This window comes from Azolla caroliniana, unplaced genomic scaffold (assembly GCF_043228905.1).
Source record: "Azolla caroliniana isolate FFs.n. ecotype wild unplaced genomic scaffold, voAzoCaro1.0.p SCAF_3, whole genome shotgun sequence".
In the NCBI taxonomy this organism is placed as follows: Eukaryota; Viridiplantae; Streptophyta; class Polypodiopsida; order Salviniales; family Salviniaceae; genus Azolla; species Azolla caroliniana.
The window spans coordinates 4198549-4214830 of NW_028230438.1; the positions used below are offsets into that span (position 1 = coordinate 4198549).

The 16282-nt window shown below is 37.5% G+C and overlaps 2 protein-coding genes across 2 annotated transcripts; one reads left to right on the plus strand and one right to left on the minus strand.

Annotated features, from left to right (window-relative positions):
* Nucleotides 1–7010: 7010 nt before the first annotated feature.
* Nucleotides 7011–12749, plus strand: LOC147865947 (pentatricopeptide repeat-containing protein At2g39620-like). Its single transcript, XM_087316017.1, has 2 exons — nucleotides 7011–8733; nucleotides 10193–12749. Exons 1-2 carry the CDS (start codon nucleotides 7219–7221, stop codon nucleotides 11903–11905), a joined length of 3228 nt encoding a protein of 1075 aa, XP_087172143.1. The 5' UTR covers nucleotides 7011–7218; the 3' UTR covers nucleotides 11906–12749.
* Nucleotides 12749–15356, minus strand: LOC147865948 (pentatricopeptide repeat-containing protein At4g19191, mitochondrial-like). The gene has a single exon (XM_087316279.1). The coding sequence runs from the start codon at nucleotides 15165–15167 to the stop codon at nucleotides 13122–13124; it is 2046 nt and encodes a 681-aa protein (XP_087172405.1). The 5' UTR covers nucleotides 15168–15356; the 3' UTR covers nucleotides 12749–13121.
* Nucleotides 15357–16282: the final 926 nt, after the last annotated feature.

Sequence of the window (16282 nt, forward strand, 5' to 3'; positions counted from 1 at the left end):
ATAGTCTTGGCTCGGCCTTCCTGAGAAAGGGATCGAATTTGTGTATATTTTAACTAAAGGAGTATATTCTTTTTTTTTTGGAAAAAAAAACAAGTATTGGTAGAGAATTAAGCACATGTCATGCTTTTCTCACTATAGATATTGCATGAAGGACAAATTAATTGTTGTCTATGACGGGGCATACCATGCTGATATGAAAAAATGCCAATCGACCTTTTATAGCAATCTATAGAGAGAATAGTTGAGAAGTTAATGCATTAAATCAGCTAGACCTTATGGTTAGCAACCTAAATGATTAAAATGACCTTAGTCAAAGTGCTCAATTTCATACATGTCACTTCAAGCCATGAAGTTGTATTTGTGTTTGATGCTTAATGAGAGCATGCGAGCATATTATAATTGTGTTACATATCCATCTTTTGTCGAAATCATGGTTTGATGAGTAGTTTAAAATGACTTTTGTCTAGCCATTGTCCCTATTTTATGCACTACTCCATTATCAAAGTAGATCACATGGAATGCTTATAAAATTATATAGGCTCTAAACTCGATGGTTCCAACCTATTTGAACCAAAATGGATATGCTATCATGGAGAATGTGGAATGTAAATGTCGTGCATGAAACCATCAATGAGTTTGGTAGATTCTCTGTTGACTTGATCAAACAAATGTCAAAGAGTGTAGAGTCTAGACCATCATTCAAAACCTAAAGAATCAATTAACAATTAACAACATGCTCACATTGTAGAAAGTAGAGACACAAACAAACAACTTAGCATATGTAATTAGGAGGTCTTATCCCATTACAAAGACATATGGCTCTTTGATGGAAAAGTGAGACAAATAAGTTGCATTCTAGAGCTTTAGAGACATTGCACAATGTATTTTTCATTGTGGCAAACAACTAGAAATATTCAATAAAGGTAGGCTAAAAAGTTATGTGAGAACGAAGCACGTGGAACAAGTTCTCATAAGAATGTTTCTTAGATTTTTTCCACAATGATTGCACAAAATTGATTTTTGGTTCCTCAAATCTATTGCAATATATTGTTTGTGTTAAGATTGTTGTAAGTTTCATATGAGATAGTCTCGCAAGGCAAGTATCGAAATCCAACACCACATTGGATATGATCTTGAGTCCAAAAGGATAATAATATGTTTGAGCTAAGTAAACTAGACACAAACTCAAGTAAGTGTATTTAGCAGTACATCATACCTAGGGTTATGCATCATAAAGTGTGTTGTATTATTATACAAGAAACCCTTTCAGAGGGTTATAGGCCTTCCAATTTATCCATTTGAGATTACCATATGTATGTAGTAATCTTCTAATATCTAACTTTGCAAGTTTAGCTTCCCTATCCATAAGATGAATTGTTCTATTAAATGACAACAATGTGCTCATCACAAACCAACAAGTTTATCCATTTCTAACCAAACACTATTTGATGATCTCTTTACTATGTCAACAATTTGAAAAGAAACTCCATTGAATTAATCTCCCACTATTCATTGGACAAGCATGACAAACAAAACTAATGGTGCATTAATGGACATTTGTTGTATGTACCTTTGGATGCCCTACACCAAACTATCATAGCAATTACTCTTCCTTTGTGAAGTAAGCATGGATGTTTATCCAACATAAATGAAGAAACTCTTATGACATTCCATGCAAGTGAGATGTTATCTTTCTACGACTTTCAAAATTCCCACACATACAATCATCACTGTATTCTCCCAAATTTTTTTGAATGTGCAATCAAACTCAAGAAGGATTTCCTAGTCATGGTATCCCCAATGTCTTCGAATGTAATTATTCAATGATTCACTAGTCACGGTATTCCCTTGGTATATCTCAAATTATATAAGTTTGTGAAAGGGGAAAGTGAAGGGTCATGGCATGGCACCAATATAAAAAGGTAATGAGGAGAAAGAAAAGACAATACTTCCAAATGCAAGAAAGGAAAAAGAAAATGTTGTTTAAGATCCAACCATGCCTAGCATGGAGACAACTCAATGGTAAGAAGAAAGATATCAAAGGTGAATTTACAAATGAAGAGATGGTAGAATATGTACAAAGCCTATATGTGCATGAGGGAGTGGCTCCTTTGGTTGAGAACATTGTACATGCACTGATCTTGGAGATGTCAATTAGGGGACAAAGAATATGGCTAATGGGAAAGTAGCCGATGTAACTCTTATTACACGTGAACTCTAAAATGGACAATGCCAAGCACTCATCAATAGATCATGAACATCATAGATCAAGCTATTAAACTAGGTATGTTGAATGATTGGCTCATGAATTGGATTAAGCCAATGTTGGCGATGGTTTATGTCACTGCCACTACAAGATCATGCCAACATACTCCATGGAATCATTAAGATGGACTATGAGATCGGAAATCATTAACGCTCTCCTGATTAGGGAATCTGCTACTCAAAGGATGACAATGGAGAAATGGATAGGCCACGAGGAGGAGGGATCTCTGATCCCGAGAGGTAGGAGACCACCAGACAAGCTTGAAGGCTTTGAACTACGAGACACTGAGACACCAACATAGAATAACGCAATTCGAGTACTCACGTATACTGGTCATAAATGGATTGTAGATCCTGATCCGATCAAAGTACAACTCGATTGGCACATATGTACTCATGAAAACACATGGCTACGTAAGGTCAGTTGGGACCCTTTGCAATGGACATGGCGAGGCAAGGAAACAAACCCATCCCTTTCTTCCAATTCACAACTAGATTAGGTCGCCACATTCTAGTTGCTCAAACCACCTGAGAGCCGGCGGCTACGAAGATCTGGCACACATTTCAAGTTCCTCCCACAATAATCACCAAGTTTTGGCAGAAAATCTGGAAACAACAACACGCGAGGCGAATTACCACGTTCCAATGGCTATTAATACATAAGTCCCTACCGGTGGGAGCATGGCAATGTGGGAAACTTAGCTCTCCTAATTGTGTAGTGTGCCCACATGCAGTAGAATCAATACGACACGCTCTGTGGGACTACCCAACGTCCCATTGAATATGGCGGGGGGTTGGCCGCTTGTTGCAATTATGCCAGGTGCAAGGCTCAATCAAGTGGGGAAATATATGTTAGCTATCATGGCAGACCGCAGTTGGCAGATACGAGCATCGGGAAGACGGGATGGCTTTGGTGATAAAAACACAAGAGGTTTTTTTCTCCTCCAACGGCAATGTCCACTCCACTCCTCTTAATGGCAAATCTCAAGATGTGTTAGAATTGGTTAGCCCAATAACTCTTTGGATTCTATGGAAACAACGGCGTATATGAGTCTTCTCCAACCAAACCACGCGTCCAACAAGGTTACTGCAAGGGATATGGAGTGAAATTGTAGCCACTCTAAAGAGCCAATATGATGGCCTCAAGGGCGGCTCCGATGGAGTTGAAAGACAACGAATAGCCTTCATCCAACAATGGTCGTCCTCTCCCTTTCTTGAGTCAATGGGCATACACATAAGATAGAACTATCACGTCCCTATAGGGATTTGTACATAATCGTCTCATTTGTAAAATTTTATAGCTAATGGAAGGAGTTTTTTTGGAAAAAATAAAAATAAATTAATTAATTAAATAAAGTATCAAACTATTATACAATCATGGTAGCTCGCTACTCAACTATTGCTAAATTGTATAACACTATCATGGAGCAAAAGGTAAGTGTATGGATTGTAAGTCAAAACAAACAAGCACTGGGGCAAGTAGGTTTTAGACCAAAACATTCCACAATAGATCATCTTGTTACATTAAGAGTAATTATGGAAGAAAGTCAACTGCAAAGAAAGAAACTCTATTGTGGCTTTGTTGATTAGAAAAGAATTTGATACAGTACCATGAAGTGAGCTTTGGAATAGAATGGTGGAAATTGACATGCCATGACATGCCATTAGAGTATCGAGTTGCTATTGCATGATTATATGAGTAAGAATGGTTTCTCATAATAGTTTTTAAGTAACATGGGGGTTAAGCAAGGATATCCATTATCACCTACACTCTTTGGTTTATGCATTAATAAATTGGAAGATGTGGTGAATTGGGTTGCAAGAGAAGGATTAGATGCCCCAAAACTTATGGAACAAGTTATCTTATGTTTTTATAAATACATTATAAAAGTTAAGTTATAGATGACCATGTCTTGCTTGGAATGTTAGATGTAAACTACAAAAGAATCACAAGAGTAAAAATTTCTCATCTGGTTGGGTAACTGACATAAAAAAAGGGTTCAAAAGATGGGATGTAGAGCTTTCAAGTGATGCTACGAAATATATAGTTATTGAGGAAAGATTAATGGACCCACTAAGGAAGGAATGGAAAGATGCTAAAAGGACAAAATTAGAATATTACATTGCAAACATCAATCCTAAATGTTGGGTTCTAACATGAGTATTAACTCTCATAGAGCGTTAACACTCCTTCACATTTGATCACACAACCTAGGTATTGAAGTTGCATTAAGGAATCAAAATCAGCCAAATATAAAGGCATGTAAGATATGCAAGGAAGGGCTAGTAGAGGATGAGTATCACTTATTGCATGCTTGATATATAATGCAATTCGTGAAAGCTACAATGATATATTAAGAGGGGGTGATGAATTGAGTGTCACATTAAAGAGAACACCTAGAAATGTTGAGCTCATTTGTATGCCTTATTCACACACCGAGACTTGGTGCTTCAAAGTATGAACATTCCTTCTTAGGAAGGAGACACATCAAGATAATTGTTGTACTTAGGTCCTATGGGTCAATGTTTGCCTTTCTATGGGCGTTAAAAATATCTTTCTATCTATCTACAATTGAGTTCTTTTTTGTTAATAACGGTTAACTATTATATGAAATTTTGAGATACACAATTTGTTTTTGAACATCAAAAACCAATGGAGAAGATAGGGATTTACACTACAATAGAGAACTATCTAAGGCTTCCATAATACAAAATGTGTTAACCTAATCTAACCCATTTGTTCAATTAAGTGTGCCACTTTCTCCATTGACCACACTTAACAAAGTGGTTGGATATTGTTCACACCAACATGACCTTGAGTACTTTATCCTCGCTAAACATATCATCCAATTAATTTTAGATTCTAGTAACCTTTTATGTACCTCCCATATCCTCTAGTGGTGCGAACTCTTACATCATCCTCTTGCAAATCACCACATTATCTAGTTGTGTAAGTTCAACATCATGCATCTCAATTTTCTCCATTTAATAATATTTCAACACTTCCGAGCTCCATAATAGCTTCTAAATCCACTTAGGTAAAAGGAAATCCATAAAGAGATCTACACTCTTGTCCCTTGAAGCACGATACTACATCTTTACCTTTTCATTTAAAATAAATTCTTGTATGATGTAGTAATATAGCAAAATATGCTCGACCCAATTGTGGAGCACTAAACTCTTTTTGATAGTTATGAAACGTTCACAATCACATGTTATTGACATTAGCCCCTCTTCAACAAAATCTCGAATTATCCATGAGATTTTTAATACATATTGTTTTGCATCCCACATACCACATTGCCTTGTACTATGCTTTACTGTGTTTTGCATCCAATTGTGGAGCACTAGATTCATTGTGATAGTTATGAAACATTGCCAATCACATGTTATCGACATTACCCCCTCTTAAATAGAATCTTGAATTATCCATGAGATTTGTAATCCATATTGTTTTGCATCTCACATATCCAATTGTGGAGCACTAGACTCTTTGTGATAGTTATGGAATGTCACATGGTATCGACATTACCCCCTCTTAAACATAATCTAGAATTATCCATGAGATTTTTAATCCATATTGTTTTGCATCCCACATGCCACACTACTTTTTACTATGCTTTATTCAAAACAATGAGACACCAAACTTCTTATATCTCTAGGATACTAATGACAAGAAAACAAGAAGCCAAAAGTAGAATTGAGCACATGTAGCACACACACACACTTTCGTTGCGAGTGTTGCATTTTTATTTACCCATAAATCTACCAACCTCGTACTCAAGTATCCAAATTGAGTATCACCTTCTCCTCAATTCAATTATAGATTCTATAATCAATTACCTAGTTGAGCATTCGTCACTCAAGTTGTGTACGTAAAGGTAATTTAAGACAAATCTAAATTGGAACAGAATGACTTACAAATTCCAAAATATAAAATTCATGATATTGAAACTGTTGTATGGTGCTAAAAAGACACTCTATGCATGTGAAAAGGTTTTTGGAAGTAACAATCGGCAACGGTTCGGTTGAACCGCAAAACCACGGCTTAAATGGTTTAACAGGTTTTAATTTTTAATTTTTTCTATTTAAAATAATAATAATAATTTATTTTTAAACAAATCTTTTCATTTTTAAACCTTATTCTCACATTTTAGGAACATGTTAAAAAGTTTAAAATTTTAAAATTTTAAAAATTAAAAATTAAAAATTTGACCTACGTTGAAAACCGAAACTAAACCACGAAACCGTGGTTTTTACGGTTTTATGGTTTAACGGTTTGAAAAATGTTTAATGGTTTCGTGGTTCGATTCGGTTTGGCTGAGGCTGCAAAAAATATAATTTAACGGTTCGGTTTGGACCATCTCAAACCAAACCGTTGCCCATTGTTATTTGGAAGGCTCAGCTCAGGCTTGGATTTCTTAAATCAATTACAATTCTGGAAGTTACCTATGTCCGACATAATGTTATAATATCCGTCCTAAAAATTGTTATAAACGTAGGGAGCCACAACCAAAACATCTCTCCCATAAAGCCCTGTTTAGTCACATAATTTTTTGCATCTTGCTTCTTATTTCTGCTTTCTTTTTCTCCTGCTTAAATTTGGGTTTTGGATTGTGTGGAATTTAGGGTTTTGGATTCTTGCTTCTCTGTCCTCTTTTTCTTTCCCCATCCTCTTCTTCTTTATTGAACTTGTTGGAGATTCTTGTTTTCAGAAACAGCACGTTTTGGAGCAAGGGTGCGTTTCTCATTGGTCATTTTTCCAAAACCAATCATTCGTATCATGCTTTTTTATTCATTTTTCTTACAGATATTTCCATGGATTATGAGTGAGATCGAGAGAAAAAGAGATGTGCCTCATACATTGAAGAATGTCTCAGAAATCCGCAGTGCTAAATTTTGAGGTGAGGAGCTTCGTGTGTTTAAAACGTCTCATTAAGATGCTATGATTCTATGCTAAGGAACACACTCTATCTTCGTTTACTAGAGTGTGTGAAGAAGAAAGACGTGACTTTTACAAGGAATGTACACCTTTCTCTGTTAAACTATGGCCAAGATTCGATCTCGACCTTAGGTGGTTACCTCATCCGAGCCCTCACCACATCCACAGCAACTTTGTTTGAAGCGAACATAGTGTTTTCTAGTGTCTCCAAGCCATGCGTCTTCACTTGGAATGCTATCATTCTCGCTCACACAATCTTCGGCGAAGACTTTATTGCATTGGATTTGTACACACAAATGATGGGCGATGGCGTGCAACCCAACGATGCCACGTACTCTTGGGCCGTGAAAATATGTGGTGGTGTAGGGGCTCTTCTAGAGGGGATGCTTTTACATCAACAAGTGGTTGAAAATGGGTCAGAGACGAATGTAATTGTCGGGAATAGTTTGGTCGATATGTATGCGAAATGTGGTAGATTGGAGGAAGCAAGACATGTGTTCGATAAGCTTCCTGGTAAAACTGTGGTGTCCTGGGGTGCCATGTTTTCTGGATATGCCCAGCAAGGTAAGGGACAGACTGCCCTTGAGCTTTTCAAGAAGATGCTCCTATGCTATCATGATGTCGAGCCAAATGCTTTCATATATTCTTGTCTTTTGAAAGGTTGCTCCAATACACATCTTATAGATCAAGGTAAACTTGTACACAAGAATGTCGTTATTTCAAGCTTTGATGTTCATGAAGTGGTAGGAGGGAGTATTATTGACATGTATGCTAAATGTGGTAACTTAGAGGATGCCCATAAAGCCTTTCAAGCCTTGCCACACAAGAACGTAGTGTTATGGGGTGCATTAATGACGGGGTTTGTGGATCATGGTCATTCCTTGCACACCATTGATCTTTTCTTTGAGATGCAAGAGAAAGGCATCATGCCAAGCCGAGCCACGTTTCTTTGTGTGCTAAAAGCATGTAGCAATGTCGGAGTTTTCGAGGTTGGCATGTTGCTACATGACCATATATTGAGAATGGGTCTCCACCATGAAGTACCCATAGGAACCTTGCTTATTGAAATGTATGCCAAATGTGGTAAGTTAAAGGAAGCACAAAAAGTATTTGATAAGCTGCCTCCGAATTCTGTGGCTTGGGGTACACTGATTGCTGGTTATGCACACGTAAACAATCACTCATGTGAACAATATCTTGAAACTATGCAACAAGAAGGTGTAAAACCTAACGATCTCACATATAGTAGTTTGCTTTCATCCTACTCTCATGCTGGAACATTGGAAGAAGGTTGCCTTTCTTTCAAACACATGATGGAAACCCATGGGATTGCTCCTAGCATTGAGCATTATAATTGCTTGGTTGATCTTCTTGGTCGTACAGGTTCCTTAGAGGAGTCCAAGTATTTGCTTCATACAATGCCATTCTTACCGGATTTTGTTGGATGGACGGCGTTGCTTGCAAACTGTCATTCCCATGGTAATGTGATGCTAGCAAAAGGTTTATTCAATCATGCTTTGGAACCCTAATATCAGCAGCTTATGTTGAAAAGACAGTTATTTGGATCTATTTCGAAAATTTGTAAAGTTAATTTCGAAATGGTTCATATCCATGTGAAGTGATTGTTTATATATGAACATGATATGATACACAATCCTTCTATTTCTGTGGAGATTGTGGATTATTGGGGTGCTTGAGATATCCACAACTCCATCTGGTGTAAGGCTTGATCTGCACCTTAATGCATCCATTTTGTTGTATAGATGCTTGGAAAGTCTATGTAGTCAAAACAGTATCAACAGTAGAAGTCCATTGATGGAAATTAGTGTTGTGCTATTTGATGATAGGTCTTGTTGCCATCATGGTGGTTTAGGACAAGTAAGATTTTACTTCCTTGTTACTCCAGCATTTATATCAATGTAATCTGTATATGTATATGTACATATATTGGGTGCTTGGGCTGTTCATATGAACATCATTACTGTGTGGGCATTCTACCTCAGCATTGATGTGGAAAGGCTTTTTTCTCCCTTGACATTAATTGACTCTTATGTAATATGCAAACATAATCTTAAACCTTTTCTCAAAGAGTCATATACTTTTGATCCAATGTCAGGAAGTGTCCCGCTTGTCTATATCTCTCTTCGTACTATACTTAAAAGTCACAAATATCTACTCTTCATGCCAATGATGTTAGAAATGATGAAATCATGAAAGTTGGTCTGGTCATGCACTTCGAACCACTTTACATGCTATTTTGTTCGATCACATAACCCTGATCACTCTTCAACCGAAGATTAAAACCCCAAACCCTTACATAAATGGTGCAATTTGCTAATGTGAACGAACCGAAACTACATACTGAACGTTTGGCTTGGAATATGATCGAGACAACATAAGATACATAGCAAAACAACTAAATATAGTGCATAAGATGTAGTGGAAAACAACTAAATGTAGTGCTAATGTGAACGAGTCAAAGCTACATACATGACATTTTAGTAGTGTAACCACTAACTACTTGGACTCATAGTTGGAAGTGTTTTTTTTATTGATCTGCGATATAATTATATTCCTAGAGTTGCAAGGTCATCATTGAACTCCACTTTAGGAAGACACTAATCCCCTCTAATCAAAACACTAATAATAGGCTATGATCTTGGTAGTACAATCCCCTCTAAATCCCACAATTTGCTTAACATATCCACCCTCGAGAAGAGACAATACATCAGAATCGTTCATTTAATCAAGTATATTCAGAGTTTAATGTTAAACTCAAACACACCTTGAGCTTGATCACTTTAACACTTACGAAATCACATGCACATAACAATTACATGTATGTGTATATGTATATGTATATGTATATGTTTGGAAATATGAAACTTATAAGAGGGAATTAGCCGGTGGTGTTTGCCAGGCGGCAAACACGAGAACAACGCCGAGGGGTATGCAAGGAAATAAAGAAAAGTAATGAATATCAAGGTAGAGGAAAGAACAACACGCACACACATGCACACCCACCCATTAAACTTGATCACTTCCATGGCCATCTCTGTGGCTTCTCCCCATCCCCACCCTCTATGGGATCATGGGTCTTCTCCACGAGCTATGGTGGGAACCCACTTCATATCTAGCTCAAACCTCCATTTGGGCGCTCTCGATTTCTCCCGACGTGAGGGAAAAACTCATCGTCTCCCTCATCTCATTCCACCCCTTTTGGCTCAAGATGGATCTTCTACCATCATTTCTGAGAGTCTTGCTGTGGACGCTACCCGACCAGAGAAAATCTCAGAAGAATCTAGCCTTGCATATGTACCAATTTCTGTTTTAATGTATGATCACGACCCAGATGTGGATGATTTAGCATTCGCTTTGCAAGAATGTAAAGATTCCATGGACCTTCTAGGAGGTGAGTATATACATGCCCATATCATCTCTTGTGGTCATGACTCCGATAGATACTTAAGTAACCTTCTTATCTTGTTATATGGGAAATGTGGCTCCATAGAGTCTGCAGAATGCGTGTTTCATAAGATCCTCACCCCTAATGTTTACTCCTGGAACATCTTGATCAATGCATATGTGAGAAATAATGAATTGCATAAGGCAAAGAGTGCTTTTGATAGTATGACACGACGAAATGTTGCCTCGTGGAATGCAATAATCTCAGCACTTGCACAATCTGGAGATGGAAGAGATGCATTAACATATTATCACAAAATGTTGGATGAGGGAATTGAACCAGATCCCATTACATTCGCTTCAGCAATTGATGCGTGTGCTGGAATCTCTTCACTAGAAGATGGGTTGAAGATACATTCATCACTTGTTGAATATGGATTCATATCAAATATGATTGTTGTCACGGCTTTAATTAATATGTATGGGCAATGTGGGCATTTGGACATAGCAAATGGATTGTTCCAAGTTTTACCATATCATGATGTCTTGTCTTGGAGTGCAATGATTGCATCTTATGTAAAAAATGAATCCTACAAAGAAGCTTTTGTAGTGTTTCAACAAATGCTTAAATCTGGTATCCATCCAAGTAGAGCAACTTTCTTGGCTATACTTGATGCATGTAGTAATCTCGGAGATGTTTCGATAGGTTATGACTTGCATGCACTTATATTATCAGAGCACATGGAATTTGATATTGCCATCGATAATGCCCTTATCAATATGTATGGAAAGTGTCGGAGCCTATCTGAAGCAATTTTCGTGTTTCGCAAAATGCTTGAAAGGGATGTGGTCACGTGGACCAGCATTATTTATGTGCATGCAGTAAATGACCAAGGAAAGAAAGCTTTGGAGTTATTTTATGAAATGCAAGCAGAGTCAATTGAACCAAATAATGTCACCTTATCAGTTATTTTAGACGCCTGTGCAAGTATGCATGCCCTTTCAGAGGGCCTTCTTATCCATAGGTATAGTGTCTGTAGAGGTATAGATACAGATTATATCATGAGAATCAATCTCATCAATATGTATGGCAAGTGTAGGATGTTGGATGAAGCAAAAGCTGTGTTTTATAGCTTAGTTGAACCGGAGACAGTTGCTTGGAATGCTATTTTATCTGCATGTGTACAGAATGACAGTTATGTTGATGCAGCAATCCTCTTTCGACAGATGAAATCAACAGGTGGCACACCAAACCCATATACCTTAGCTATCATGCAAGGTACTGGATCATAAATTCTTGTGTGAAAGTTAAGAAGGAGCATGCTGCGTACACAATTTAAAGGAATGGTGTGGTGTCCTTATCAAACGTTTTTGCTGGGACTCACCGTCTGAATATGTATAAATGTGTCTAAACAAAGATAAGTGATTTGAGGTCCAATGACAACACTGTGGACCATGCCTGAATTGGTTCAAATTGAACACATTTGAGTGTTTATTTATTGACAACAACAAACTATGCTATATGATTGATATTCTTTATAACACGGCTTTGGGGATGTGCCATTAAAAACTCATTCTTAACCAAATGAGTTTGTCCCAGTTCTTTATGGAGCGCAGGCACCAATGGGAATTAGTTAGGTGATTATCATGTACCCTTAGAACATCATACTATGATCTGTTGATATCTCGTTTTTGGTATGCAATCAGATGTTATATAATTGCTATAAAGAGCTTTCACATTTAAAGCATAAGGCGTACTTTTGAAAGAGATGTACATGGAGATTACTTGCAATCAGATGCTATATAATTGCTATAAGGAGCTTTGACATTTAAAGCATAAGGCGTATGTCCTTTTGAAAGAGATGTACATGGAGATTACTTGCCCACATGTTGCGCAATAATGCTGTAGTTGCTAGTTTTATCATATGTTGTTTTTGGGTGTTACTGAATTATGTACCAACAAGTCCAAGCAGATTGGACCAACCAAACTGATTCCAAAGCGTCACAGTACATCCAAATTGTTAATTCGGCAAGATGCCATGAGCTATATGGATATCACGTAACTACAAATTCTTCAATCATTCTGTTGTAGATCATACATGGTATTATTGTCTCCCCCCCCCATGTCTCCCCCCCCCATGATACATCTATTGACAATTTTCAAATATCCTTGAGCCCTTTTGAGCAAAATTTGTACATCAGTATTTTATTTATTTTAAATTTGAAGGGGGGTGGGGTTCACCTCACCTTGAGGTTTCCCCTAGTAATATCAAGAAATGTTATTAAGAAAAAGGATTCCAATGTACATGCTGAATATCATGGGTGGCATTCTTCGGTAAAGTAATTCTAGACCACAATCATAACAACTTACACTGCACACTCTGAAAATACTCAACAGCTTTGGTGGACATAATTCCATTGCATATGTTGGATATCATTGGTGGCATACTCAGATGAAGTCCTACATCACTATCATAATGTGTAGGTTGGTAATGATATGTTGTTACAACTATATATTTGATAGTATAATATAAGGTGCAGTGTTTTGTGGGTCTGCTTGAAAACATTGACTGGCCACTTTAAATCCACGTTGCTCATCAACATGTATTTTACAAGCTGATAACAAACTTAGCCATGCAACACTAATGTTTGAAAATGGTGCCTTATTGATAAGGTACTCTGCCTCGTTCAAATGGCCAGCACGGGCAAGAAGGTTAATCATGCAATTATAGTGATTTCTTGTGTATAAAATTGTCTGGTTTTGATTGATCCCTGAGAAGAAATACCAAGCATTGTTGAGATGTCCAGTGTGACTGCAAGCATTAAGGGCACTCGTGAATGTGATTTCATTCGGTTTCACATTTTCATTATGCATATGATGAAAACACTCCACACATTTAGATGGGAAACCATTCAATGCATATGTTGTGATCATAGTGGTCCAAGTCACCACATTCCTAGATTTCAGTTTAGTGAAAACATGGATGGCATCACGGAGGCATCCACACTTACCATACAGATTTACTAGTGTATTTCCTACCACTGTATCAATGTCATAACCAGAGTCGATGACAGCAGTGTGTATACATTGACCATCTGTAAGGGTGGCGAATTTACAACAGGCATCAAGAGCACACGCAAAAGTGACCTTGTCGGGCTTAATGCTTTTTGCATACATCTCATAAAGCAACTTTAGAACTTCCTCAACATGATTATGGGTATGCATGTAGCTCGAGAACAAGCTTGTCCAAGAGATAACATCTCTGCAGTGCATTTTTCTGAATACCCCCCTTGCATCGTTTGTACTCGACAACTTAGTATACATGTCAATCAATGCATTGCCAACAATCAGATCTTTTTCGGATTGATTCTCAATTATGGCAGTGTGTATAGCATGTCCATCTTTGAGACATGTATTTTTTGTGCATGCTTCAAGGGCGCATACAAACGTAGTATTATCTGGCTTAATATCACCACGAACAGCCTGATACAACAGAGGCAAGGACTTATTAATTTCCTCACTCATATTTAATGCTTTCATCATAGCATTCAAAGTTACTACATTCTTGTGGTTCATTTTATAGAAAACATGAAACCCAGATTGTAGACAACCACATTTTGTATACATATGAATTAGGTTTGTACCCACGGTAACATCTTGTTCTAAACCACTACAAACAATTGCAGAGTGTATTTTTTGTCCTTCTATCAAGAGCATACATGCATCTATAGCACAAACAAATGTGACATTGTTCGGATTGATGCCTTTGGCCCGCATCTTGTAGAAGAGACTTAATGCTTCTTTTGGGTGGCCATTTTGGCTCATTGTTCCAATCATGGCAGTCCACGTAATAACATTGTGATGAGAAATCTTTGTAAAAGCTCTCCATGCACAATTTAGATTCTTACATTTGCCATACAAGGTTACCAACGTAGTACCTACAATGGAATCTCTCTCACAACTTTCTTGGGCAATGATATTATGAATTAACATGCCTTCTTCGAGATCACACAACTTCACACATGCATCTAAAACACAAACAAAAGTGATATTATTAGGATTAAATCCATTTGCACTCATGGAGTGGAAAAGACCCAAAGCCTCCTTGTTCTTCCCATTCTGGGCACACCCTCGTATAATGATATTCCAAGAAACAACGTCCCAAACAGGCATCCTTGTAAAAATGGAGAGTGCGCTCTCCAGGCACCCATTTTGGGTATAAGCATTGATCAATAAGTTCCATGAGTATACATTGTTGAGATGGAGAGATCCATGATCAAACATGCATTGGGCATCATGGATGCATCCACAATCACCATACATTTGAATGAGGCAATTCACAAGAAAAGTGTCTCTATCAAAGCCATATTGAAGGACAATGTCATGTACAACTTTACCTTGAAAGAGGTTATTGGATCTGCGTGCTTGGTTCAGGAGGAGAGAAAAGTGGATGATGGGTCTGTGTTTAGTTGAGAACTCTGAGAGATGTGGGTTTTCTTTTGTCTGGTTAGTAGAAACTCTTGCTCTCCAGAGATGAGTAGCCTCTTTCCCCATAAGACGAATTCCCTCTCGTTATGTTTTTTGGAAAAACCAGCATTCACCATTCCATCATTTGTTTTAGTTTTTGAAGTTATGGAGCATATGAAGGAAAGGGGGACACCCCATAACATGATTCATGGATTGAGGAGACAAAGAAATTGTCGAGACTCTTGGAGCTCTTAAATCTTCTTTGCCAAGAGCCAACAAATATGTTTCAGGCACACATCAAATCCCATCACTTTAATGACATGCGTTTGAACTCTTCCCTAGGGCCATGGCCCATCCCTATAGAATAGTTCATCACATGGTTCTGCAAAGCATAACAACAAGTCTTATCACCACAAAAACAATTGGTGCATCCAAAATCACAAGGTGCTCATTATTACACCATAAGAAACATCTACCAAAAAATGGAAGGTTGCAAAATAAGGGAAAGATGATGAATACTACATGTTATCTACCTTGGCCCATGGTACCAAACAGTCATTATAAAGTACTATCCTTAGCTACATAGGCATGGTGGAAAATGTGGCAACATTTTAAAATTTTGGGTCAAGAAAATAGTGTAGATAAACCACTTGGAGTCAAGCCTTGGATGAACAAGAGTGAATACACATTGTATTGTAGATTTATCATAGGGGCATACTAAGCACATATCTTCAATTTATCATCCCTCTTCAATAATTGTGATTTGGTGCCCTACTCAACGTAACTTTTTTTCCTACATTCTATCTCCATGTTCTGGATTGTACACATGAGAATTTCTTTCTTTCTCACAATATATTCAATACTCACAAGGTGGTGAAACATGCTCCCTAAGAGAAAGGACAGGTTGGAAGAACTAGATAACCAATATATAGGTGCTGACCGATGAAAACACCGAGATGTTGATGTGGATCAATATAAAGAGCCAAGTTATAAAGTACGAAAAGGTGAAAACTACCCCTGTTCCAACCCGTCCATGATACACCCGTTAAAAGTCTGATGGTACATCAATGAAAACCTTAAAATTACAATTTGCACTTACCAGATTTCCCCTCTTTTCATTGTCAATGGAGTTGTGCAACATTTCTAATTCCCCATACTCAAATTTCTATTTTATTCTTGACAATTCATGCCTTTAGATAGAT

Coding starts and splice junctions, on each gene's coding strand:
- LOC147865947 (XM_087316017.1), top strand. CDS start 7,219: ATGCTAAGGAACACACTCTATCTTCGTTTACTAGAGTGTGTGAAGAAG. Junction 8,734..10,192: donor TCAATCATGCTTTGGAACCC/TAATATCAGCAG, acceptor ATGAATATCAAG/GTAGAGGAAAGAACAACACG.
- LOC147865948 (XM_087316279.1), bottom strand. CDS start 15,167: ATGGGGAAAGAGGCTACTCATCTCTGGAGAGCAAGAGTTTCTACTAAC.